The sequence below is a fragment of the Pararge aegeria genome, chromosome Z (genome assembly GCF_905163445.1).
Source record: "Pararge aegeria chromosome Z, ilParAegt1.1, whole genome shotgun sequence".
NCBI classification, from domain to species: Eukaryota; Metazoa; Arthropoda; class Insecta; order Lepidoptera; family Nymphalidae; genus Pararge; species Pararge aegeria.
Window position 1 is genome coordinate 23,797,935 of NC_053208.1, and position 26,642 is coordinate 23,824,576.

General features: G+C 36.0%; 1 protein-coding gene across 1 annotated transcript; it reads left to right on the plus strand.

The window, feature by feature from the left end:
* The first annotated feature begins 138 nt into the window (after nucleotides 1-138).
* LOC120636082 (protein DDI1 homolog 2) lies at nucleotides 139-26,387 on the plus strand. The gene is made up of 10 exons (XM_039907372.1): nucleotides 139-626; nucleotides 862-1,059; nucleotides 1,417-1,483; nucleotides 9,158-9,316; nucleotides 12,596-12,694; nucleotides 12,940-13,102; nucleotides 14,660-14,849; nucleotides 22,821-23,282; nucleotides 24,447-24,541; nucleotides 25,919-26,387. Exons 1-10 carry the CDS (start codon nucleotides 362-364, stop codon nucleotides 25,997-25,999), a joined length of 1,779 nt encoding a protein of 592 aa, XP_039763306.1. The 5' UTR covers nucleotides 139-361; the 3' UTR covers nucleotides 26,000-26,387.
* The last annotated feature ends 255 nt before the right edge of the window (nucleotides 26,388-26,642 follow it).

Consider the following 26,642-nt stretch of genomic DNA (forward strand, 5'->3'; position numbering starts at 1 on the left):
AAAAAAAATTAAGTTCATAATGAAAATTTAAATTTTTTCTACTTTTTAGTGCTTTATCTATAAAAAATAAATATGAAATTGCCAAAGAAAAAAAATTATAACCGATAAAGCGGACTGATAAAGTGGCACATACCTAGTAAAAGGCTGCCACCTTCGCGAAGTTCGGGGCTGAGTGGGAATATATCAAAAAGTTTATTTTTGCCTGCTTTCTGAGACAAACTTGTGCATTTTCCCAACGCGTGTGAACCCTACAATGTTTTGGACAGTCATTCCCGAAATATAAATAACATATACCTAAGTGACGCGCCCAACAGTTTACGAGTAAACAGTTCACTTTTGCGTATCATCAAATTATAACACAATGAAAGTAACAATTTCCACGTTAAACGACGAAATTTTCGTCTTAGATGTGTCCGAAGATTTGGAACTAGAAAATTTTAAGGCTTTCTGTGAAATAGAGTCAGGTTTTCCTGCGTCTCGAATCACTCTAACTTTTAACGGGAAGCCTATGGTGAACGACAAAAAGTCACTGAAGGAGTTTGGTGTTCACGATGGGGACGTGATAGTGATGCTTCGCATGGTCTCCCGGTCAGACTCTTCACTCAGAGTCAACGATGCTAATCAAGGTATATTTTCTTCGACGCAATATTTACCGTAACAACAACACTGCTAAAAACTGCATTGTCATCTCTGATTAAAGTTTGTAACAAAATGACACTTTGTAAAAAAAAAAGTCACTTAGGTACTGTCCACTAAGAAAGTAATGATTTAACAAAAAAAACCTTAGTTGTCAGTAGAGTTCTTAAAAACTATCATAGGGACATATAAATAAAATATTATGAAAAAAACCTCCACTTCCAGCTCTACCAACTGGCTTAGCAAATCTTGACTTCAGTAGTATACATGTGCCGCAAGAATCCCCCAGCACCTCTATGGCTAGAAACGTGGAAGAGGATCCCCGCATCATAAGGGAAATGTTCCTGGCCAATCCTGACCAACTTGCTTTGCTTAAACAAAACAACCCAAGACTAGCTGATGCCTTATTAAGTGGCAACCTTGGTTAGTGGACTTTGATTTCTATTTTATATATTTTTTTTATCTTAAATAATCTCTTCACTCTTTAATGGGGTATGGTGTGATGGCATTAAATAATTTAAGTTTCCAGCACACAGCTTACATCTCCCATATTTCTCAGTACACTTCCAAAAAACATTGTTTTATAATATTGCTTTCCTTGAATAGCTCAATAAAGTATTGTGATTATTGCAAAATTATTGATTATAGAATGTATCCAATATCATCAAGATTGGTTTAGAGGTTAAGGTATAAAATGTTACAAACAGACATGTATTGAAACATCAGTACTTGTCCAACTTCACATTAATATTTTGATGATTATTATATCCTTTTCCATAGATTCATTTGCATCAGTCCTCCGAGAACAAATATCAGCTCGGACAGAACGGCAACAGCAACGTATAAGGTGACCTTAAATTAAATATTACTTACAAAGTATTGTAAAAATATTCATATGTTGAATGGATGATTGATAGTTTATTTGGCAATGCACATAATTACTAAATACATCAGACAGTGACATTTAATTATAATAAATAGGCTTGACATTGCAATAGAACCTGTAAGTTAACCTACCTTGAAAAAGTAAAACTATTTAAAAAAAATGAAACAAAATTTATTTATTTCCAGTTATGCCCCTTCTTACTTTAGAAATGTTATGTCTCTTTGTTTGATGTGACTCTACCACTGGAAGGCAAACTCTACCAATACAAAGGTGTCAAGGAATACTGCAGTTGCTTTTTCCCAACATCAACAATTTATTTTAACATTTGTTATTCCAACTTGTGAGATGAAAGCAGAGGCTGATGCTTCCAAGCAACCTTCTATTTAAGAATTTCATCAATTGCATAGTAACCTTGCTGTATTAAATGTATTTTAATACATTGTCTGAACTTATCCATTGTCTGGCTCAAAATTACTTATATCTAAAAATTAATTGCTGTACATTAGTCTCACTAAAAATTGAGAACAGCTGGACCAATTTGGGTCTTGAAATATTCATCGAAGTCTAGGGACTGTTTAAAGGGTGAGAAACATACTTATAGGCATATATAATAAATACTATGTTATATGTGTTTGTCACCTAACTGTTCCTAACAACCGATTTTTCGATAGATTATAAAGTCATGCACAATGCTACAAATGATTGTACATTTAGTAGTGTTACTAATTTATGTCCACCCCAACTTAAGAAATAAATGCTATACCAAATATAAAGTAAATAAATTTTGGTATCATCAAGCTTGAGTGCTATGTACTTCACAGAAGCAAAAATATTTACACTAGTACTAACTTTGATAGTAAATGTGGGTGTACCGCTATAAACGAAATACATCTGCGTTACCCTTTCGAGTGTACAGGCGTGATGTTATTTTGTGCGAACAATGCATATATATAACATAGCAGCAATCGCGTTTGATAAGATGTCATTTTTCGAAAAGTTTCGTTGTCTGCCTCTGAAACGCATCGTCTGATCTATATCAAATTTAAATAGGACCATTTCGAAATAAACTCCTTTCGAACAAAAAAGAATTTCGCAAATCCGTTTATATATGACGGAGTTATGACCGAAAGTACATTTTTATAAAACAATACCTCCTCCATTTTTAAGTCGGTTAGTACTATATTGTGGTAAGGGCAGAGATGTGACACTTGGTGACAATGGGGAAGACCCCTGTCAATTAGTTCCGCATAGAGGGCGCCAAATATTTTAACGAAATAACTGACGACCTTACAATTTGAAACAATAACAACATTGCAAGTTTCAAATAATTATAAAATTAAATTTAGAAATTAAATCAAACAATTCCTACATATTAGTCGTTGTAGTAGATACCAAGCCAAGTAAAAGCCACAGACCCTTAACCATAGACTGGTGACAACTGACAATTACTATCGAAAGTGCCCTCTGCCCTATGCCTAAAATTTTCAGCAATGATCTTCCATTAATCCAAGTGCCAAGTATTTTGCAGGGTTTTTAGTTATACAGGGTGAGTTCATTGTGATAGTGATGTCTTTGTGTTGCACCTCTTAATATTAAGATAGAAACCGATACGGATTAAATAGCAGAACTGATTGATGAATAGAAACAAGATTATAGCGGAAATATTTTCGGAAGGAATGGAAAATAATTTGAATACCTTTATTAACGCAAGAGAAGCCTCATCATAAGTCCCATATCATCATGAGCTCTCAGAAGTATTTTCCATCCCTGGGGAAAAATACTTATTTTCTGTATGACTTTCGGTACACCCTGTATCTGTATGATAATGTAATTTATCGTGAAAGGGTGAGAAACAAACAAACTCACATTCACATTTATATGAATAAACAAGTTATTTCTATGATAAAACTTAAAGCATTACACATTAACATGGTTGTGAGTGACAAAGTGGGGGACTTGATCTTTTATTATTAATAATTATTATTGTTTGAAAAAAACAAAGTTTTAAAGCGCTGAATATACGAGCATAGATTCTAAGGAATACTATATATGGTTTAAAATTTAAAAAAAAAATCTTTGTTTAATGTACGCTTATCGCCAGCACCTATTAAGGTTTCATACAAGATTGTTTCTAATATTGTAAGGGATGGTGATAACTATATTTGATAACTTAAAACTATAGTTAACAGGTTCCAAATGTGTCTGGTGTAATACGCCCACAGCAAATTCTTTACATAACACCATATTTGTTGCACTTAAGTAGGTATTTCTGTGCCTCTTCTGCAACCTTGCAGCTCATAAATAACATTATTTTATACACGATCGCATAATTGTGGTAACTTAAATTACATTATAAAGTTAAAATCATGTAATTTTAATTTAAATTGGCAAAGTATATCATGTTTTTAGTATATCATAATTACAATCATCATCATCACATCAACCAATTACTGGCCCACTAGAGAGCTCGGGGTCTCCTCCCACAATGAGAAGGGGTTCTTCTTCTTTTTCTTTCCCTGGGCTTGTCTCCGTACTTGGTTGGCCGTAACCTGAGGCTGTAGTCCACCACACTGGCACAATGCGGATTGGTGGACTCCACACTCCTTTGAGAACATTATGTTGGGCTTGCATGTTTCCTCACAATGTTATCCTTCACTGTTGAAGCAAGTAATATTTCAATTACTTAAAATTGCACATAACTAAATAAATAATAGAAAAGTTAGAGGTGCGTGCTGGGATGTGTAGGATGTGGAGTCATCATTTGCAATAAATTATACAGTGTTATGTAATATTTATACATTACTCAAATAAAGTCAAGGGTAGACTACTCGGAAAATAATACATTATAAAGCAATTATATCTAACATATAAGCAAGTTTGACTCACTTGGGATTTGAATCGGGATGAAAGTTATGTTCTTTTAAGTCAAAGGCTACAGATCTCAAGGTGAGTCTGATTCCCGTAAGATATTGGGTTTCTTCACCATCATCACCGGATTTACGTTCACTGCTCATGTGTGGTCAGGTCATGTGTGGGGAATTCCAAAACCCACTGTCCTTTACCACTGGTTTCCAGTAACCTGTTTAATATTTTCTGCTCACCTTGTTGAGTTTCCTTAATATCAAGAAATTCTTAAAACTCTACTGGACATTTTTTTTTTTTTGCCCTTTGCATTATTAAGCCATAATACTTTACTTATGGTTGTAAAAGTTTGTTTTCAGTCGTTATTGTAGATTTTTATAAGTATAATGTATATTGAGTTCCTTGTTATAGCATATTCATAATTGTGTTATCTGTGATGTCTAAGGTTAAGCTAACAAGCTATTCACAACTATTTATTTCTTGAGACATATTCAAAATTAACTTTTCATTAGTTCCATTGATCAATCTCTTTCGTTCCTTATCCATCTACAAGACATTGGCGAAGTACCTTGCGCCCAGTTGGCACAGACTAAAGCAATAAACAAGAATTTAATTACTATCTTATTATCACCATCATGGGCCTTCTATCTTGTAATGAGGCCCGCTTTAGCGGGTGCACTTCGACCCTCCAGGATATTTTGTGCTCAAATCATGGGCCTTAGTCAACTATATGAGAGGACAGACAAAATACTATATGAGAGGATGCCCAGCATTTCAACTTGTTGATGATGTCATTTATCAGCACTAATTGTGCACTGTGCACAAAAGTGACGATCACTGTGTAGTAGAAGTAGTGCCAAAGGCTTACCGAATCCCAGATATTATTATTTATAATGTCCCAACAAAATGAATTAAACTTGTCCGAGCATCTAGAAATTTATTATTACGCTTTTTTTATATACCTCTCCGATGATGATGCCGCCTAAGATGGTAGTGGGCTAATCTGATAATATAGATGACAGTCATGTGACAATGTACCGGAATGCTAAATCGCTGTCTGTGTGCTGGTAACTAGCCATGGCCAAAGCCACCAGGCCAGAGAAAATTTAGAAATAATTAATATACAAATACCATGCAGTGGGTTGAACCCAAGACCTCCGGCTTAACACACAACGCTTATAACTGCGTCTTGAAAGTGGTCAACATATTTTGTAGTAGCGACAACCGGACATACCTTTACATTATCATGTATAACTTTTGTATTATTTAGAAGCTATTGCTCTCGTTCTTCGTTGGCGTTTATTATGGTTTTTTATCCCGTGGAGACCGTTCGTTTTCCTGGAATAAAAAGTCTTGAGTTATAACTACCTAGCCCTACCTTACCTTTCAAATTAGCTCTACGCCAAAAATCAAGTCGAGTAATTGCTTAGTTAGGGCGTAACTTTGTAACAAACACACATTCGCATTTATCTTATATCTTTAAACGAGCAATTCTTGTATATATAAATGGAATCTCGGAATCGGCTCCAACGATTTTCATGAAATTTAGTATACGGGGGGTTTCGGGGGCGATAAATCGATCTAGCTAGGATTCAATTTTATAAAATGTCATTTTACTCGTGTTTTATCGATTAATATATAATATATATATATTATGGCATTCTAATTAGATATATATATATATATATATATATCTAATTAGAATGTCATAATCGACTCCAACGATTTTCGTGAAATTTAGTATACAGGGGGTTTCGGGGGCGATAAATTGATCAAGCTAGGATTCATTTATATTGGAATCTCGGATTTATATTGGACATACGACTATTTTTTTAAGTCGACTCATTCGCGGACGAAGTCGCGCAGGTCCGCTAGTACCTAATATATAAAAGTAGTATGGATACGCCATACAACTCAGATGTTAAGAAATACTTTAACTTCGCACGTTAAGGTCAAAGTCAAAGTCAAATATTTATTTATTCAAATAAACACATAGATGGCACTTTGGATGCGTACATTACATGTAAAATATGACATAGGAGTGTTGTTGATGGCGATAAATAAATTCGTCAACTTAAAACTAAAGCTACGAGGGTTCCAAACGCGCCCTGGTCTAAGAAGAAGCCCACAACAAACTTATCCGGTTGTTATTTTTTTTACGTTATCACCATCTCACATTGTCATTTAAAAACTATTAAAGAAGCAACCTGGTGACAGCAATAATTTACACCCCAGCATTATTATCGTTGACGTAGTCCTTAATACTATAATAGGACTTTCGGTCCGTAACCTAAGTAAGAAGCAATCTAAGAAAGTATGGACATACTTTGTTTATTCGTGCATTTTCATTATTCATATTATTGTCTGGGCACTTTGAACAATGCCCACATTTTAATAGGTTGCTCGTAACTCGCTATTCATTATTCTTGTACGCCACTCATATAATCATATTATCGCATTAGCTTGATAAACATACGTCATAATCTCTTAATTTCGATTGGAATCTTAATGATGAATCATTCAATTAGTTTTAATAATGTGCTGTACATCCAGCTCAACTTGGGTTTAATTTTGACTAATTCGTGAATTACTTTTCATGCTGTCAGCTCTATATATAATATCTATTTTATTACTATAATATAATAATTAGTAAACATCTTTTTCAGAGAGACACTGTCTCTGTGGAAACTTGTACAATGTTAGTGAAATATTAGAAGTGTTTCTTTCAAAAGTATTTAATTCTAAGTGACATTGATGGTGGTGAGAAAAAAAATACCCAGCTAAGTTTGATGTGAACTGTTCTTTTTAGACCAGGGTACACTTGGAACCCACGAAGCTTTATTTTGCAGTTGAGTAATACCATCATTTACCACCATCACCCGAAAATGGTGGACACAAATAATTTATTATTGTACTAGCTTCTGCCCGCGACTTCGTCTGCGTGGACTTAATTTTTAATCCTACCACGGGAACATTTGAGAGCTCGGTGTAGAAAGTACCTGTCCTTTTCCATAGCATGGGTGACATGCGTACAATATTTCATGCTGTCTGCCCGCGGCTTACCTCGTAAGCAATTTTCGATTTTCCCTCGGGAACTACTTAAGGAATCGGGATGGGTATGTTCTTTTCAAAGTCAAAGGCTACATGCATGCCCAATTTAATCCAAATCCGTTTTTGCGTGATTGAGTAACAAACATCCACACTCACAAATCATAATATAAGTAGGATTAGAAAGGTAACCCGAATCTGAATACGTTTTTAGTAGTTATATTTACTCTGGAAGCTAATTATCTTCTTCTTAGGATGCCGTCTCCTTACGAAGTCGATTACGATTGTCGCAGGTTTTTGAGCTATGATATTCATCTACGGCCAAGCCTTCTTCTGCCTGCTAAACCTCCATTGTATTTAAATGCTAACACATGTTAACCACAGATTGTGAAATTAAAAATGATAAAATTTTTTTTTGCTGTGCCGGTAACATTTCCATGTTGTGAAGGACTAGCTGTTGTCCAAGTTTATTACGGTTTTTACAAAACCCTTGGGAACAGTTTATTTTCCAGGGATTTAAATTATTGTTACTCACCTTTCAATATGGTTTTATGCCAAAAATTAAGTCGATTCGAAGTAAGGAGAGACAAACACACTTTCGCATATTTTCATTCGACGACCTCGCTGGCGCAACGGTGAGCGCTGTGAATTTAAGTAAGGAGGTCCCGGGTTCGATTCCCGGCAGGGGCAATTTAGGAATTTATAATTTCTGAATTTTCTCTGGTCTGGTCTGGTGGGAGGCCGTGGCTAGCCTACCTACCCTATCGAGTAAAGACGTGCCGCTAAGGGATTTAGAGTCGCGGTGCGATGTCACGTAGAAACCGATTAGTGGTCTGACTAACATACTCCCTGACAGGTTAGCCCGCTACCATTTTGGATTGCTTTATCACTTACCACCAGTTGAGATTGCAGACTAGGGCTAACTTGTAGTGTTAAAAAAATATATATTAGTATGGATTATGGCTCTGGTCTAAAACGTTTTGCGTGCTACTAATTGTATATCCCCACTCATGCAGTACGCAGGGCTTGGAACAGGAAAATAACCTATATTAATCAAGTTCAACCGGTTTCGTTCCGAAAAAAAAGATTTGGGGATGGAAACGCCGTTTAACCGGTTTCACGCGATATACCTTAACCTTGTGTACGAACAAGGTTAGGGAATATTAAAAGGGACGCCATTAATGCCCATTGCCATCCCTTTATGCTGTTCGAGATCGAATCTGAGCGGTCAGTCAGTTCTTTTTAAGCTTCCACAACGGTTCAACTGGTTTCCGTTCTCAAATACTAACCGTATTCAAGCACTACCTGTGCGCACTGTATAAACGTTTAATTGCATTAAATATTTCCAACATACCGTGACAACTTAGCATGTCAATATTCCGTTTTAATACACCTTTGATATTGTAATCGTTATTATAAATTAAAGAAGTCGAATCAGTAAATTAAATGATGTTAAAAATAAAATAAAAAAACAGTGTCTTGCCAAATAGATATAGTTCGTCGCACGAATTTATTTATTGGATTATTTTTGTTGGTTGTAGTAGTATCTCTATAGCATGGAGATACCCTATGAAGGATGTGAAAATGAAAGTAATAGATGGAGGTGGTGACAACTTTCAGACGTGACTGAAACAGAAATGGTGATACCCTTTATTCTAACACGATCACCATTTCATTGTTTGAGCTAATACGGAAATCCCGTGAAACATTATTTATTATTTACAGAATGATGAATTCGGACCCCTTCGACACAGAAGCGCAGAGGATGATCGCAGAGGAGATCCGACAGAAGAACATAGAAGCAAATATGGAAGCAGCTATGGAGTATAATCCGGAAACATTCGGGACTGTTGTCATGCTGTATATCAACTGTCATGTGAACGGGTAAATATTTATGTTTCCTCTTTTCAAATTTTTTTTTTTTACGACAATCATCCCTCTTAGAAAGCAATTATAAGATCTAGGTTGTAGCACACCTGCCTAGAAAAAGCCTATTCACTCTTGCCTCGAAGATACTCAAGTTATACGTGGCAAGTAACACATTTGCCTGGGGCGCGTTCCACATCCCAGCAGTACGTATAAGAAACATGGATAAAATAAAAATACGCGGGTCGGACTTCAATGCTTATTATCCCAAAGTCAGTAATATTAACCGAAAACTTAACGTGCTCTCAGAAGCACGGGGTTTGACGCTGCCAATTTCCAACTCCAAAAAATTTCATCAGTACGTGCACAATACATTACCCTACCTGGTATTCGAACCCAGGGCCTCGTGAGCCGTAGACGAACTAGCTAAACACTAGGTTAACGAGGCAGTTCCCCTGACCTAATGTCAATTGTAACACCTACAGCGCAAAAGTAACTGCGTATTTGTTACTGGCGTTTCGCTGGTTTTGTTTATACACCTCTTGATAAACTATAACCTGAGTCTCATTTAAATATATTTTAAATATATATATATATATTCTGTCCGCTTCTTGCTTAAATCCCACGATATCTGGGACTTCTTCCATCTCGAACACAGACTTTATGATTTGATTTTGGCACATTTTAACGACCAACAGTATGTCTGACGTGAACCATGATTGACTTGTAAATGTTATTATCAGTGGGCTTAAATATATGTATAATTTCGGACGCTTTCGGAACACTTTTTGCGTCACTGTGGTACTTTATAGTTTGACAATAGGGAAAATAATTACGTATGTAGGTTAAAGATTAGATGTACCCATCCAATAAAAGACCAAATGAAATCAAAAAAACATTTTATTATACTAATTGTTCTTTATATTCGTAATTTGAAGCCAGGCCAACGTTTGTTTCGTCGTGTCTTATGACTATTTTTGGATTGTATTGAAACGTTTACAGAGATGTTCTATAGTACCTACTACAAAAAAAACAAATTTATAAGTTAATAATACTTAGTGAGGTTTTCTTTACTTTCCAAGTTATGGCTTCATAAATTTAGTTTGGTGGACGTTTAATTTCGTTTGTTTGCGACGTCAATGATCATACTAGTACATGCCAAAATGTTAAATTCACAGAAAAGCATATTTTAACGTTGATGTTGATATTCTCAAAGCGCTGTATAAAGTTACATTTTCTCTCTTATATCTTAAAGAAATATCCACTTTGTACTTAGTTTTACAACTAACTTAAATTGTGATTAAGAATTATCATAATTGGCTAAAAAAAATTAGCAATTAAAAGAATTGCTAATTTTTTTTAACCCATTATGATAATTCTTTAACGGTGAAGGAAAACATCGTGAGGAAACCTGCATGCCTGAGAGTTCTGCCTTCCATAATGTTCTCAAAGGTGCGTGGATTCCACCCATTCGCACTGGGCCACCATGGTGGACCACGGTCTTAACCCCCCATTCTCTTTGTGGGAGGAGACCCGTGCACTGTAGTAGGCCATCCCGGTTGCAAATCAGCGATTGGTTGCCATTAATTTTGATAGGTTGAAGTAGATTCTTAGTAGAAGGATAAAAATTTGAAATCCATACCTCTGGCCAGCATTGAACGTTAATATATAAATCCTGGGTGGATAGTATTGCCTATACTCTTGGCAAAAAGTAATGGCAAAGATTATATCCCCCGATGATGAAGATGTTACGCTGATTTGGGGAGTTTGGATTATAGACAGAGGATATAATTAATGTGTCCAGCTGCTAAAGCACGGGAACATGGAATAGGAGAAGTTTACCACCGTTTATTATTACACATACTCCTTTGTGGGGTTGAGTATACGCTTTTACAACATGATTCCTAAGGAAATTCTTGACCTACCAATGCATACATTTAAAAAATGTGTAAAAACGCATCTAGTACAGCGAGGTTACTATACATTTGATGAATTCCTCAATGACAAGGTAGAATGGAAGCAGCTAGCCTCGCTCTCATCTCCCGCAAGATAGCAAAATGATTTTAAATGTTGATGTTGTAAAAGAGCAACTACTGAGTTTCTTGCCGGCTCTTCTCGGTAGAATTTGCTTTCCGAACCGGTGGTAGAGTCACACAAACATACATACTTGACGTTTCAAATGTGCCTATAAAGTAGGCCTACTTGAAATAAATGAATTTGAATTTGAATTTGACATATATTATTTGGATGTTATTTCCACTTGTGCGCCAGTGCTCTGAGAGTTCCTTTCCCCGGGGAGATAATTCTCTCCTGCCCCTTCTAGCCGTGATGGAGAAAGAAGTTGCGAGCGGATGTAGTCGCGGTTAACCGCTAGTTAGTAAAAACTGTGTGATACCGTTCTTTGCTAAAACCTATGATTGCTGAACTGTGTAACACTGGCCGCCCATTGGCTACAAGTTAAGTAATAATTTATCTTTTGTTAATAAGTGTATAATAACGCATTGGTACGAGTATTTAGCGTCAGAATAGCGGAGTTTATATAATTTGTTTCAAAGCTGTAATTCGTATGCACTCTACAGCGAGAAAAATATAAAACAGGAATAGGTAAGTAACGTCTAATCAAACAAGAGCATAGGTATACTGTACCTTTCTACAAACGATTTTCACTAGGCAACTCATAAACCTAGCTTATTTACGATTCTCTGTTGTATTTTGTTTTTGTTTTAGCACATTTTTCATTTTTCGTATGGATTTAAGGTAATTTAAAAACAACCGAAATTATATTCTTCTGACAAGTGTCAGTTTACGATTTCCTAACATTGTGCACCGCCTAATCAGTGTAGTAACTTTTTATGGCGCCTTACATCGTTAGTTATCATCTAAGAGTTGGTGAAATGTATTTTCTATACGCAGCACGGGAACAATAGGAGGAATGGAATAGGAGAAAATAACCCCCGTTTATTGTTACACATATTTTTCGGATTTGGACATTTGGATATTATGACCCTTTTCGCCAATGCTCGGATAGTTGATAGAGCTGTGAGAGAAGATAAAATTTTGCTCTTTCCCCGGGAAGAAAAATTACACCTGTGTTTGCTAGCCTGGCTGAGAGTTGTTATAATTTGTTTATACTAAATAAATAACGCTGGGCCTTTCAAATAAACACATCATAACGTCAGAATTGTTACGCAGTGTGTTTTTTCACGCACTGAGTATCGAAATTTGTTACAAAACATTGCTAAACTATTCCGACGTTTTGTTACTTTTATTTGTAGCATTATGTATAATGTATTGCAGGTTTCCCGTGAAAGCGTTCATTGATTCTGGCGCCCAAACTACCATCATGTCTGCAGCATGCGCCGAGAGATGCAACATCATGAGGCTGGTCGACACCAGGTAAATGCAGAACACTATGTCTTCTAATCCAAGCTTTGTAAACTAATGACCCGCCATAGCTTTGCACGGGTTTACATTAGAGAAAAAGATATTGTTTACACTAAACCTACCTCATTCAGAGACTCTTGCCCTGTAGTGGCCCGGTGATGGGTTGATATTGATAATCCACGGCCTAAACCCTTCGCATTCTGAGGGGAGACTCGTGCCCTGATGATGAATCATGTATGCTAATATAATTGTTACAGATGGGCGGGTATAGCCAAAGGGGTCGGCGTCCAAAGGATCATAGGGCGTATACACATGGTACAAATGCGGATTGAAAAGGACTTCCTGACCACCTCCTTCTCGGTCCTAGAGGAACAGCCCATGGATATGTTGCTGGGGCTTGATATGTTGAAGAGACATCAGGTATGCATATACAAAATTGTTTGTTCCAAAATTTACAATTATCTTACCTACAAAATGCCTCATTGGTCTGTTCTTTTTTATAATATTATTTTCATTAAAGAGCTAAGAGCATTAATTAATAAACATTTTTAATCTAGAATTCATAGTTTTTATTTAAGCATAGTCAATATTTAAGAAAAGTTGATTTTGGAAAATATTTAGATTCACAAATTGATAAATAGATCATTTTTTAAACGACGATCGACTACCGGTGAAGAAAAATAATCAAAGAAATAGTTTGTGCTTGTGTAATCGTCCAGATTATTATTACATTTCACACATCTAGGAAATAAAAGTATAACTTTTTCTATGAAACATAATTTTTAAACTACAACACCAGGTCAGTAAACTCTGGTAATGCTATATTTACAAATTAAAGTTCATAATAGCACGTCACAACATCTACATTAACGATATCTATTTATACAACGTGTAAATGAAAACCGTAATAATAAGGCTTTTTAGAGGTACGAGTACATTATATACTGTCTCTGAGACATATCTGTGATTTCGAAACTCTAATAGTTTTTGAGTAAACCAAAACTGGCCCACCACTGTTTTTGCTGAAAGTAAAATCAAGTGACTCCTGTTACTTTATTAGGTACGCGTCGCGTAGCGTTCGTACTATGCACGTGTCGATCTTTGGTCTTCAATAGGGTTGTCATAAGTAAACACTGATAATGTTTTGAATTAATTTATATGGAAAAATAAATATGCTTCTTTTGATTTAAAATTTTTACAGGCAGATTCCTTATGCAATATACTTATGCGCCCTTCAACAGTATTTTGTGATTCCGTTACACGTTGTATACGAAAGCATTCCTCAAACATCCAAATATAAATATTTTATTAACGTACCCAGCCCGCTTCGCCGGGCTAGATTTTGCTTTATTTTATTTGAACAATAAACTGACATCATTAAATTTTTCATTTAAGTCTCATAATATATTAAATCATTTATTTCTCTCCGTATTCATTCTCTTCTATTCTCTTCTCGAGCGAGTGAAGATCATTATCTACACCCATGTACACCCAACAATAGAATATCCTCATAGTAAATAGAAGCTTGACAGTTTGACAGTTAAAAAATAGGAGTGCTCCGATCGACACCAAACTTTACAGGATTACTCGCCAGGTCAATCCGGAGGTTCCCTGAAAGTTTCATTGAAATCGGTCCAGCCAATACCCACACACTTTCTCTTTTATATATACATATAGATATACATAAATAAATAGCAATATACAAATAAACACCCAGACACTGAAAAGCGTTCATGCTCATCACACAAACCTTTTACAGTAGTGGGAATCGAACCCACGGCCTTGGACTCAGAAAGCAGGGTCGCTGCAAACTGCGCCAATCGGCCGTCCAAAATAAGTGAAAATGGAAAACATGTAAAAAAAAAATTAGAATCATCGCTTGTCTTAGGAATTGTTTAATTCATTCTGCATCGCGACACTGGGGCATTGCTATCGATGACAATGATTAAGAGTAAAGATTTCATTATTTCCTTCCAGTGCAACATAGACTTGAAACGGAATTTGCTCCGCATCGGCACCACAGGCACCGAGACGCCATTCTTGCCGGAATCCGAGCTGCCCGACTGCGCCAGACTCTCCGGTTTCTCCGAGGACGAGCTGGTCAACCAATCTGTGAGAGATCACGAGGAGCGGCAGGTCAAGGAAGCGTTGGAGAAGTCGAAACAAGGTGCTCGAGGCAAAAATAAATAACCCAAAAAGTCATCCATATTCTAGGGCACGGTGGCTGTTAACTTAGGGTGCTAGGTCAGCGATACCGCGCGATGCTATACAGGGTGTAAGTGAAAAGTTTACTAAAACTAAGTGAAGAAGTTACGCTTAATACCCTAATCGGACTACTTTTAGGTTCGTATTTTAAATAAATTAGAAAACAGTGCCTTAAAATAACTAAAAGTTAAAAATGTACCCAAAATAGGCTTAAATTGTTTTTTCTTTAAATGCTTCATAAACGACCTCATGTGACGTCATCTCTCTGTAAACAAAGCGATCAAGTGAACGGATTGCTTTAGAAATCTTCTTAATAATGGAAAATGGATCAAAAATCATAACGGTGGTGTTTAGTGCCGTATTATAAAATTACTTCTGTTATTACTACGATTACATAGTGTTGTTTACATACAGCACGTGCTCACCAAATTGTCGCGAAACCTAGGAACCATCTAGGTATTTTTACCGAGTCGTGACCCGTATTTGAATTTTTAGAGAAACAGCTGCCTTTAATATTCACATTGCTTTTTTTTTGTTGAATATAGTATTCTTTTTATTTCATTTAATATTTAGTTAAAATGATTTCATGCTGTAATTAGTTTAAAAAAACTGATTGCAAAATCATCAAAAGTCAATGTATGAAAAGACCGCCAAAAAATCCAACCCTGCGAGACTCGGAAACTGGTCTGAATCCGGTGTTTTAGTTTACGTTCACATGTCGCCGACACCCATTATAATTTATAGTCATCATCGTCATTATCATATCAACCGATTGACGTCCACTGCTGGACATAGGTATATTGGTATTGTGATTCTTGCGACGCGTTTGATGCTGTCTAGCAACACTGCAGTGGTCTTTAAATAGGCATGATGACAGTAAAAAAGAATTGCTAAAATATTGTATTTATGATTCCGTGTATAGTGACAAACATATTTATATTTATATTCGAAATGCGATTTGTATTTTCAATAAATAAAACTGCAAATTCTAAAGATCCGCCATGACGGGTGAAACGTCGAATTCAAAATTATGACGTCACGTCTATATAAACATAATTTTTTAGCGCTTGAACATCGAAAATCTCTGCGTGTATCAAGTATTTTGTGATTTGAAACCATCAGTTGCTAAGTTTTTTGCTATCAATATCAAAATTATATAATCGTGAGCTTAGGAACAAGGACTTTCTGAAGCTTTTATTTGTCGATGACGTTTAATATAAATTACAATTTTTTTCAACAAAAACCTTTAATTTCTACAAAAATAAGATATTTTCCGAATATAGTAGATACATCTGAACATCATAGTTCAGTTTTTCAAAGTGAATCATCATGCCTATTCTGAAAACTGCGAGGTCGTTATTCCAGCACCATGAGACTCTAACGTCCATCGGTTCTTCGAGCTGTGTCACTTCAGCTTCTCGACTCTTTGAGCTGTTCAATATAAATGTGTCTGTGTGTTGTTTTTTGTTTTTTACATAATTCACATAGTTAACTTGTGGTGCTTTAACACAATGAAGATTATTTATTGATTTTAGTTTTTTAACATAATATTTAATGTGTCGCATTGCTATCGCTCTCCTAGGATCTCTGGTAAGCCTTTATTTTATTTGGCAATACTGTAATTGAAAAAAGACATAAAATATTTTCATGTTGTGAATGTCCAAAATAACCGTGATAATAATGGATCAATATGTTTATTTACTTATATGTACTGTCGTCTCAGAAAGTACGTATAAATAAAATGTGTACATTATAAATAACATTTTAAACGTTGGTGAATATTAGAACTTTTTTAATTTTTAAAATGATTAAAAACTGTAAAACTTGTTAATACTTTTTTTGGTTAATTTAAACATTAGATTTGCTATCAGCCGTATCAGCCGTAGAAAAGTGCCTGTGCCTGAATACCCACTTTCGAGTTGTTCATTTCGTCAGATTTTCGTTCCGCAAGATTTTTTCTTAGACGACGATCACATGGTCGATGGTTTTAGATAAAGTAATATTTTTATCATAAGCTTTTATAAATTTTTAAATACTAAAATAGATGCAACCACTGAGTTAATTTATATAATGTGAGTGTTAATCTTTTCGTACTAAGAATAACGTGCAAGGCTGGTATCGGTGCATGAATAATAGATTTACAAAAAACATATCTGTTGTTTTTAAGGAAGCCTTTTTTAAGAAAAATAAATAAAAATAAGGAATGCCAAATGCTAAACAAGTTGCCAATGATGGGGTGTCAAATATATTTTTATTTTATAATTTTGACTATTGCATTAATATGAGCTTAGTCTTATTATGCAAGTATCTGTACATTAAGGTAACAAAATTCCACGATGTTGAAACGAGAACCGGACGAATGATAGATAACCCATACTGAATAAACCGAAAGTCGAATAAATAAGATGAATCTTATTTATAGCGGATACGAAAATAAATCAAAATATTTTTTTTAATCCGTACATCAAAATGTTTTAACTACTTTTGAAAAAATGGCTGGCTTAGGCGAGCTTGACGTACCGTACCCTAATGGCGGCATTTTCGGCAAGGCGGTGAAGTACGACAACAAGGCGGCTAGGCTTTGACAATTGTCTATCTATAATCTGTGGTCGGCACACTGGCGGAAGTCTCATCCATTACGTATTTGAAGAAATGGAAGGCTATATTCACGACCCTAACGAGAAATACGCTTAGTGATTTAACGTTTCGGTTTATAACGTAACATTATGTTCTTTTTGATAAACGAATACCTTTAAACTAAATTAAGTTGGTCGGACTTAATTAGGGCAAAACTTGGTTATTCAGTGATACACTGAATTCGGTGGTAGTCATTATGTCTCTCCTATTTCTAGCTTAATACGTAATGCGACAGTTTAAAAAAATTGGAAAATGAATGATTGACATTGTATCAGATACCTTGCTTAGAGATTAACAATCGAGTGTCAAATAATATTGTATATCTAAAAATTATCGAAGGTTATGACGAATTTCTCTAGGAATGGTCAAACCGAAATAAATCTCAATAAATTAGAGTTTCATGCCCGTTCACAATAACGACGAACAAGGCAATGCTTGAGTAAGTAACAACTAATCAAAGAAGATTCCTAGGCACCTTAAACCAATCGATTTTCACTAAGCAACTCATATAATTTATCTTGTCTATGATTCTTTACACATGGTGGGGTATTTTGTGTTTGTACTATCATATTTTTCAGTTTTTCGTAAAGTAAATCTATACGAATACAGTGGTTATTAAAAAACGATTTTTTATTTTTTTTATCTGTCAAGTGTACGTTTACGAGTTCTCTAAATATTGCGCACCGCCGAATTAGTGACGTGAGGCATCCGATTTAAGCGTTTCCTAGGTTTAGGGAAAAACAGCATTAAAGTATTTTTATGTATTTTTATTTTTATGTATGTGTCAATTATAGAAATATTATTAATAATCAAAATCCTTATGACAGGCGGACATAAAATAGGTGTATCACCGTGCCAAAATATTATATTAAATAGTAATTTTTTTTTTTTTCGAATTGTGAATCTTCTGACTAATATACTAACCAAATTTATTTGTGCAATTTTAGTATGTGACTAACAAATAATATCTAATACAATTATAAATGATATAAATATAATTAAAAACAAAATTTTATATTTGAATTTAGTATTTTTTTTTTCCTAACTATCGAAAACCTTATAATATTACAAGTTAACCGAAGCTGTCTCATAATAGCTTAAGTATCACTAAATTACCCGATTTGCATCATGTATGGACATATATTTTTTTAAGACAGTTTAATATTTGTCACATTTTTAGACAATAAGTATTAAAGGTTTAAGTGTAAGAGCTCTTTTATAGTATATTTTAGGAATGTTCAATTTATTTTGTTTTGAAAATCACCAATAAACCAAGTTTTGCCCAAAAGTCAAATGTTGCTGCGCGTATGAAGTTCTTAGTAAAATCAATAGCAGCTCGAGTGGTTATTTTAACACTATATAGGTAGAGTACAATTTAGCCTAAGTGGTGATAACCTAAAGGTTAGGGCCTCGACCTCCCCTTCGGGGGAAACGAGTTCCTTCCCCGGCAAAAACCCGGGTTGTTCAGGGTTGTGTGTTTTTAATAAAAATACCACTTGCTTAAACGGTGAACACGTCGTAAGGGAACCTGCACGCCTGTGAGTTCTCCATAATGTTCTCAAAGGCGTGTGAGGTCTGTCTGTTTGTCAGTTTGGTGGACTAAGGCCTGATGAAGCCACAGTAAATATATCAAAGCAGTATGGAAATTATTTTTAAGCTGTTATCGCAGGATTTCAATGGGGGCTCTAGCTTTGGGACCTCGTCGGTGCGTGTATCTTTGTGAGTGTATGGTTTCGAACGTTTGTTCGTAATTTCCATATTGCTTTAATATATTTATTTTGACTTCGCTCATTGCCACCATCGCATGTAGAGTTCGGGTCTCTTAATTAGTTTTTACCAATACGATGTAGAATACACTTTGTGTAGGTTGGGAGTTGAGTTAAAATTATTGTAGGATTTCGAAGTCTTACTTGATTATTAGATAAATTATGTTATAATTTTCTTAACAAAAAACCTGTGAAGCTACGGATAAAGAACATTTATACATTTGTATGTACATGATGATAGCTTCAAGATGAAGAAAAGTTTAAAATTTATAAATTTCGGAACCGACAGGATATGACTCTGCGAATCTCTGGTAATCGCGACCTTAGCGCTTTACGGCTAAGCTACGGTTCTAATTCCACCAGTGCTTATATTAATACCATCTGGAGCAGTCTTATAGCGACTGTAAAAATTAAAAAAAATATAAATTTGATATTTCCTTCGAGTGTAGAGTTTAGCAATAAAAATTAGAAACTTAGTTTTCAGTACTTAAAATTTTTGTTCGGAAATAAGGCTTATTTTCATATTGTTTTGCCTGGGATCACTCCTATATCGTCGATTATTCAATTGAGTGACAATTTATGAGTGTATATACAAGCCGGCAAACAAATAGGTAATTGGAAAGTCTGATCTAATGAATTTGACAGGTTCCAACATTAACAGCGCATTAAGCCAGATGAATGCGCCTTTTCTGGTGCTACCCATAAAAAGTGTACACGATACGGGTATGTTTGATTATTATTTACTTTGTTAATTGTACGTAAGTAAGTGCAGTTATCAAAGGTATGCCCTCACCTTAGTTTTACTACGACGTAATTAATAAGTATTATCTAATTGAGTGTTAATGGAAATCGATATATTAAACAAGTACCGGATTAAGCAAGCGAGGGGCCCGTAGAAAATTTATTTAAAGAGCCTTTATAGCCTGCTATGGATCTGTATTTATGCGTGTGTGTGTATGTATTGTATTTTAATTTTAAGGTTTAAATACACTTTCGCGCGGGGTCCGTAGCAATTGCTACTCTTGCTACGTGATTAATCCGGCACTGTATTTAAGTTATTAATCTTCATCAAACCTCACGTGTATTCATTCATTCATGTGTATTCATTCATTCATTCACTCATTGCATTAATTTATGTATTGTCATGAGCCCCATCACGTGTAAAGAACTAATAAGACATGTTTTATAACTTTTTTTCAACTATAAGTTATCCCTGGTCTGTACTCTCACTTGTAGTGATGATGCAGTCTACGATATATGGTAACGGGCTAATCTGTTTGTGGTACGGAAGTTATATTCTAAATCGCTTAGCGGCACGTCTTTGGCGGCAGGGTAGTAACGTAGTATTATTGATTCTAAAACGCTTTCGATCGGCACATTTGGACAGAAATGTTTTCGAGTTAACCAAGTTTCACTCAACATTAAAATTAAAGATTTTTGTACAATTGAATCAATTAAATCACCGGAATGAGCCCGCAGACTTTGACAATTGAAAGTGTACACTGTCAAACCTTATACCTACCTTCATGGTGTCGGTTTTCAGAGTTCAGATATGGTTGTAACAACAATGCTAACACAATGCATAATGATTGTCGACCTCTATGGCACAGTGTTAAGCGCTGCGGTCTTTTACGTGGGACCCAGGGTTTCGAGTTCGATATTCGAAAGGGTATTTAAGGAAACAATAATTTCTGAATTTTCTCGGGTCCGGTTTGGTGGGAGGCTCTTAAGCCGTGGCTGCCCGACAAACTACTCTGCCGACAAAGACTGACGCTTAGCCATTTAGCATAGCCACGATGTCGCGTAGAAACCGATTAGCTGCTTACTTTGATACCCCTAACAAGTTAGCCCGCCGCCAGGTACCATCTTAGACATAACATGAGGTGAGATTGAAGAAAAGGGTTAACTTCTATTGGAATAAAAGGACGGGTAAACAAATGCGGTTACGCCGATCTGTCGTTAAGTGTACAAATACGTAAACTGCAGTTAATTGGCGAGACTAAATCAATGTTTATTCTGGTAAAGGATGGCACTTATGCCAATTTAGAGATTTGGACAAAAACAACAGTATCTTTGCCGGCGTCTACGAAACGTCGTCTTGAAGCTATCGGTGTTTAAAACAGTTTTTGTCTTATACAAAATGGATTTACTACTGCGGCTTTTTATCGAAAAAGATTATTTTCACGCACACTTCATATTAAGTATTAAAATTTTCATATACTCAAATACTTATAAAAAGATCATCATTTGTGTAAAGTTGATCATCATTTGTGTTTCATTAATATTGTATTGCGTTGTATCTAAATTCTATTTTTTCTGTCTTGCCATAAACCATCTTTTTGTTACTTTTTTAGGTTTTTTTTTTCATTAACATTTAATCGCACTTGTTTTTTTATATTCTTAAAACCTAGTTTTACACTAAAAATGAATGAAAGTATTTTTAACATTACAAGACAAGTTGGAAAAAATGGAGTGTATGTAGACGTGGAAAAGGATGTTGTTAAACGAAAAGGTGTTATCCACATTGGGATATATATATATGCTCGTTTTGTGGGCCGATTTCGAATCCACATTTTAAGTAATCAAAATATCAGTGGCTTCATCGGGGAAAGAAAAACATCGCGAGGAAACCTGCATGCCTGAGAGTTCTTCATAATGTTCTTAAAGGCGTGTGAAGTCCACCAATCTGTGTGCACAAGTGGACTACGGGCTTAACCCCTCCTCATTGTGGGAGGGGTTCCGTGCCCTGTAGTGAGCCGGTAACACGGGTTGATATGGTGATGACACACTTACAGGTACTGCCCGGTTTTTACAGATTAAGTTAAGTTAAATGTTCATTGTACAACTCACTTTTGGTATTTTTTTTTATTGGATCCTTGTTGTTCAAAAACGTCCTTATAGAATCTAGATTTGCACTACATTTTCTCTGACTTGTATTATAATGTAAACAATCTTTTGATTTCTTTTTAGTGCAAAGTTTATTTTAAAAATACACATCGTGTAACGGAATTACCTGTAAAATTATAAAATCACAAGCATATTTATTTTTCCATACAAACTATTTCAAAAATTTTAAGTGTTGACTTATGACAACCCTATTGAAGATAGAAGACCGACACGCGCATAATACCTATGCTACGCGACGCGTATCTAATAAAGTGACAGGAGTCATATGATTTTAATTTTGTACATCTGCATCTGATTTCTTTCAGTAAAAACTATGGCAGTGTTTTACTTGAAAACTAGGTAAGGTTTTCGGTTTCACAGATAAGTCTCAGAGACAGTACATTATGTACCTCTAAACCTATTATTATTTCGGTTTTCTATTTCACGTTGTATAACAACTTTGATACCATAAATAAAAACAGTTATTCTTTGTGCAAGTGTGATTTTATTATATTCCTAAAAATTTTAAATAAAATTTACAATAAAAAAGTAACGATAAGATTGTTTACATTATAAGACAGGTAGGAAATAATAGACTTCATTTTTTTTTTTCATTTTTTCCTTATAGCTTTGCATTCTCTCAGGGACACAGGGGCCTGCGAATCGCCCACCGGCGGCCGTAGCCGCAGCAGCAGCGGCAACAGCAAGAGCGGCAGTAGCAGCAAGAGCGGCAGCAGGAGCAGCTCCAATAGGCAAACCAGCACCATTAACAGAACTGCCTCTAAAAACTGGAGAACCGCCAATAGCTAGAGCAACGCTGACAGCTTGTGCAACGTCTACAGCCGGAAAAATGCCAACAGCTGGAACAACGCAGACAGCTGGAACAAAGCCAACCGCTGGAACAACCCCAACATCTGGAACAACGCCGAAATCTGGAACAACGCCAACAGCTGGATCACCGCCAACAGCTAGAGCAAAGCCATCAGCCGGAGCACCACCATCAGCTCGGGCAAAGCCAACAGCTGGTGCAAATCAAAAAGCAGCTGGAGGCGGCCCCAATGCTTCTCAGGGACCACAGTCAGGCCACCACTCTAGTCATAGAAAGGGTATGTACTCAAATCTTGTCTTTATGTTGGTAAATTAATAAAAATAATAGCTTTATTGTTTCTTACAACGGTTTACATTCAATTTTAAATGGATTCTAAGTTTACATCATTAAATTCTAAATACAAGAAACTGTTTAGCTTAGTAATTTTACTTAAAACTATGTTAGATTCAGTATTAGGCGGTAAAAGCCTCTTCCATGAGTAGCTAGGACTTTCTGTCCATAGCTGCTCTTGCCCATGTTTTCCCGCTGTCTGTGTTATATCATCAGACCACCTTCTTAATGGTCGGCCTCCTCGGCGCTTAGAGTCTTGTGGGTACCAATTGGTAACTATGTATGACCACCGCTCGTCTTTGTTTATGTCCTGTCCATTTCCATTTCGAATTATATTGTGTAATAATTCGGACCCGCGCGACTTCGTTCGCGAATGAGTCGGCATTTAAAGATACAAGATATATTTCAGTTTTTAACCGACTTCTTACAAACAGGAGGAGGTCATCAATTAAGATGTTTTTTTTTAATTTTTAGTTTATGTTCGCCCATTAATCCGTGATATATAGAGGGATTAAATTTCATAGATCTAATTGATGCATTTCGGTGACAGACAACGGAACTATTCTTCTTCTGCTTGCGGCTCATGTTCACCTGGTCCCTGGTGTCACGTCGTTCGGTTACGATCTATTGTAACGCCGCTGTCTAGATCTCCCAGCAAGTATTGGTTGCCGCCATGAGCAGCAACAGTTTCTTCGCTGGGAGAGATTTAGCATCTTCTAGCTGTTTTATATACTTCCTAAAAAGATTGCTTCGTTTACGCGGAGCTAGAGCTAGATTAAGTGTAGCGGCGTCTCGGCAGCCTCCTTACAGAGTCTGCATAGATCCTGCAGCTTTAAATTGAACAATGGTTTTATTAGCACTCGAGGAAGTTTCGTACCTGTCAGTTGTTTCCTGCCAATGAGTGCATGGTAGATGCAATAGTTTTGTAGTTCGAAACTCTTAAAAAATGTCAGCAAATCAACTGTGTTTTGTTAAAGTACGTTCACCATAACTCCGACACATATAGAAGGATGTTCAAAAATATTTTTTGCTAGCGGTCCCTCGTCACGTCCTTGATGTATTTTTATATTCACAGATTCAAATCTTAAATGATTAATATATGTCTTTAAAGGTTTCCCTGACCCCAGCGTGACAATTTTGCCGTCTGATAGGTTTACCGAAACAGAGGTGGAAGAAATTGTATCTCTCGGCTTCACCAGAGAACAGGTAAGGCATACGTCCTTTCAATATCATAAGCATGTTAACACGTGCCCCACACGTGCCCCACACGTGCTAGCCGCTGAACCTTTGAGACAGAGTTTGCTGGACTTACGTGGCAAAGATTGAGGATTGATAGTGATGCTCGGGGCCTGATATCTTTCCGGAGCTGCCGTCCCATCGGTCTATGAGAGTGAGGTAATCGTGAGTGCACCTGCGCTTGCGCACACATTTGTGCACTATAATATCTTCCGCGTAGTTGGAAAATATCCATAGATTGCCAGGCTGAAATCGGTCGATGTAATGTAATTCTCAGGGCCCATGACTGACAGTTCATCTTAGTCAAAGTCAAATATTTCTTCAACGGCGAATAGGCACATAGATGGCACTTTTGATAAGTGTATTGTGTACATGGAAGTGAGATTATGGCGATAACTACATTCCTAAACTTAAAACTAAAGCTACGAGGGGTCCGAACACGCCCTGAACTAAGAAGAAGCCCACAACAAATTTTGCCGGCTTTTTTTTTGTTATCGCCATCTCGCATTGTCGTTTAAAACTAGTTTAGAAGGAACCTGGCTAGAGCAATAATACACAGTCAAGCTTTTTTATCGTGTAAAAAAACTCTTACGTACGTTAATCTTTTAATGATGGCCGATTGGCGCAGTGTGTAGCGATCCGGCTTTCTGAGTTCAAGGCCGTGGGTTCGATTCCCACAAGTGGAAAATGTTTGTGTGATAAACATGAAAGTTTTTCAGTGTCTGTCTGTGTATATTATAAGTATTTATGTATATTATTCATAAAAAAATATTCATATGTCATTTTAGAACCCATAACACAAGCTTCGCTTATTTTGGGGCTAGATGACGATGTTTGTGTTGTAGTATAAATAAATATATTTAATGTATTTATTTATTTATTTATACTAAAATTCTTCTTCTCAGTCGGTTCGTGGTCGTCATTTAAGGGTTGTGGCACGCTTAACTATTCGTCGCCACTTCTCTCTGGCAGCTGCCTTTCTAGCACACTCATGTAAGGGGACAGCCACTGCAGCCTTTATTTGGTCAGCCCATCTCATGGGCGATCTTCCGCGTGATCTGGTGCCCTCGATTCTTCCTTGGACAACCAGACGTTCAATGGAGTCGTTGTCTCTTCTGGATACGTGACCAAAGAACGTGAGAATACGAGCCTGTACTATGGAGGATAGACGTTATACTACAATAGGACTTTTCTATAAGATTACCTTTAATACAAACTTTCCACTTTTTAAGATCTAGCAAATCATCAGTAGGACGATGTGATTGATATTTTTAATAGGTAAAAAATTTATTTCAGTTTTCTTTTTTTTTGAATGTCATGTTTAATTAGAATTCCTAACCTTCGCAGGTGATCGTCGAACTGAGGCGGTTCAACGGCGACAAGACAGCGGCTACTGTGGCTCTTTTCGCCAAATCACTCAAATTTTAGTACACCGGATCACCGCCAGGAAAGCATGCACCGAATTTCTCGCCACTCAGTATTGCTTTAGAATTTAGACGATAATCCCCGTTACATTTTACCCTATCTAACATTTACGTGGTCCCACTTTCTTTTTTTCTCTTTTTTATTGCAAATATTCTTGTATATTTTATACAGGGTTAAAAAAAAATTAAAGAAAGCTCTCCGCCGCTAGTTGTTTACATCAAAACTAACAACTTTTGTTCTACGACTTTTTTTAATTCGACAGTTTGTCATATGTTCAATATTTTACTTAGATACTCTACTTGTCACTACTCTGTGATGTAACATCGGCGCGAAGAACTACTCTATCGTGCGGTCACTGACCCGACTACGCGACTCTGTCGAATCACATGTAGTTTGGTTTCACAGTGTCATTTTAAATAAATAACATGTTTTTTTTTTTTTAACGAATACATAATTTTGAAAAGTCGTAGAACAAAAGTTGTTATTTTTAATGATAGGAACCAAACGCAGAGAGCTTTATGGCATTTTTTATTTAACCCTGTGTATATAAATTTGTGACACAGTACCGCCCTTATTATTTCTTCCGTTAATTAGCATTACTGCCACTGAACTAAGAACATACAGAACCCTCATTATTATATGCAGT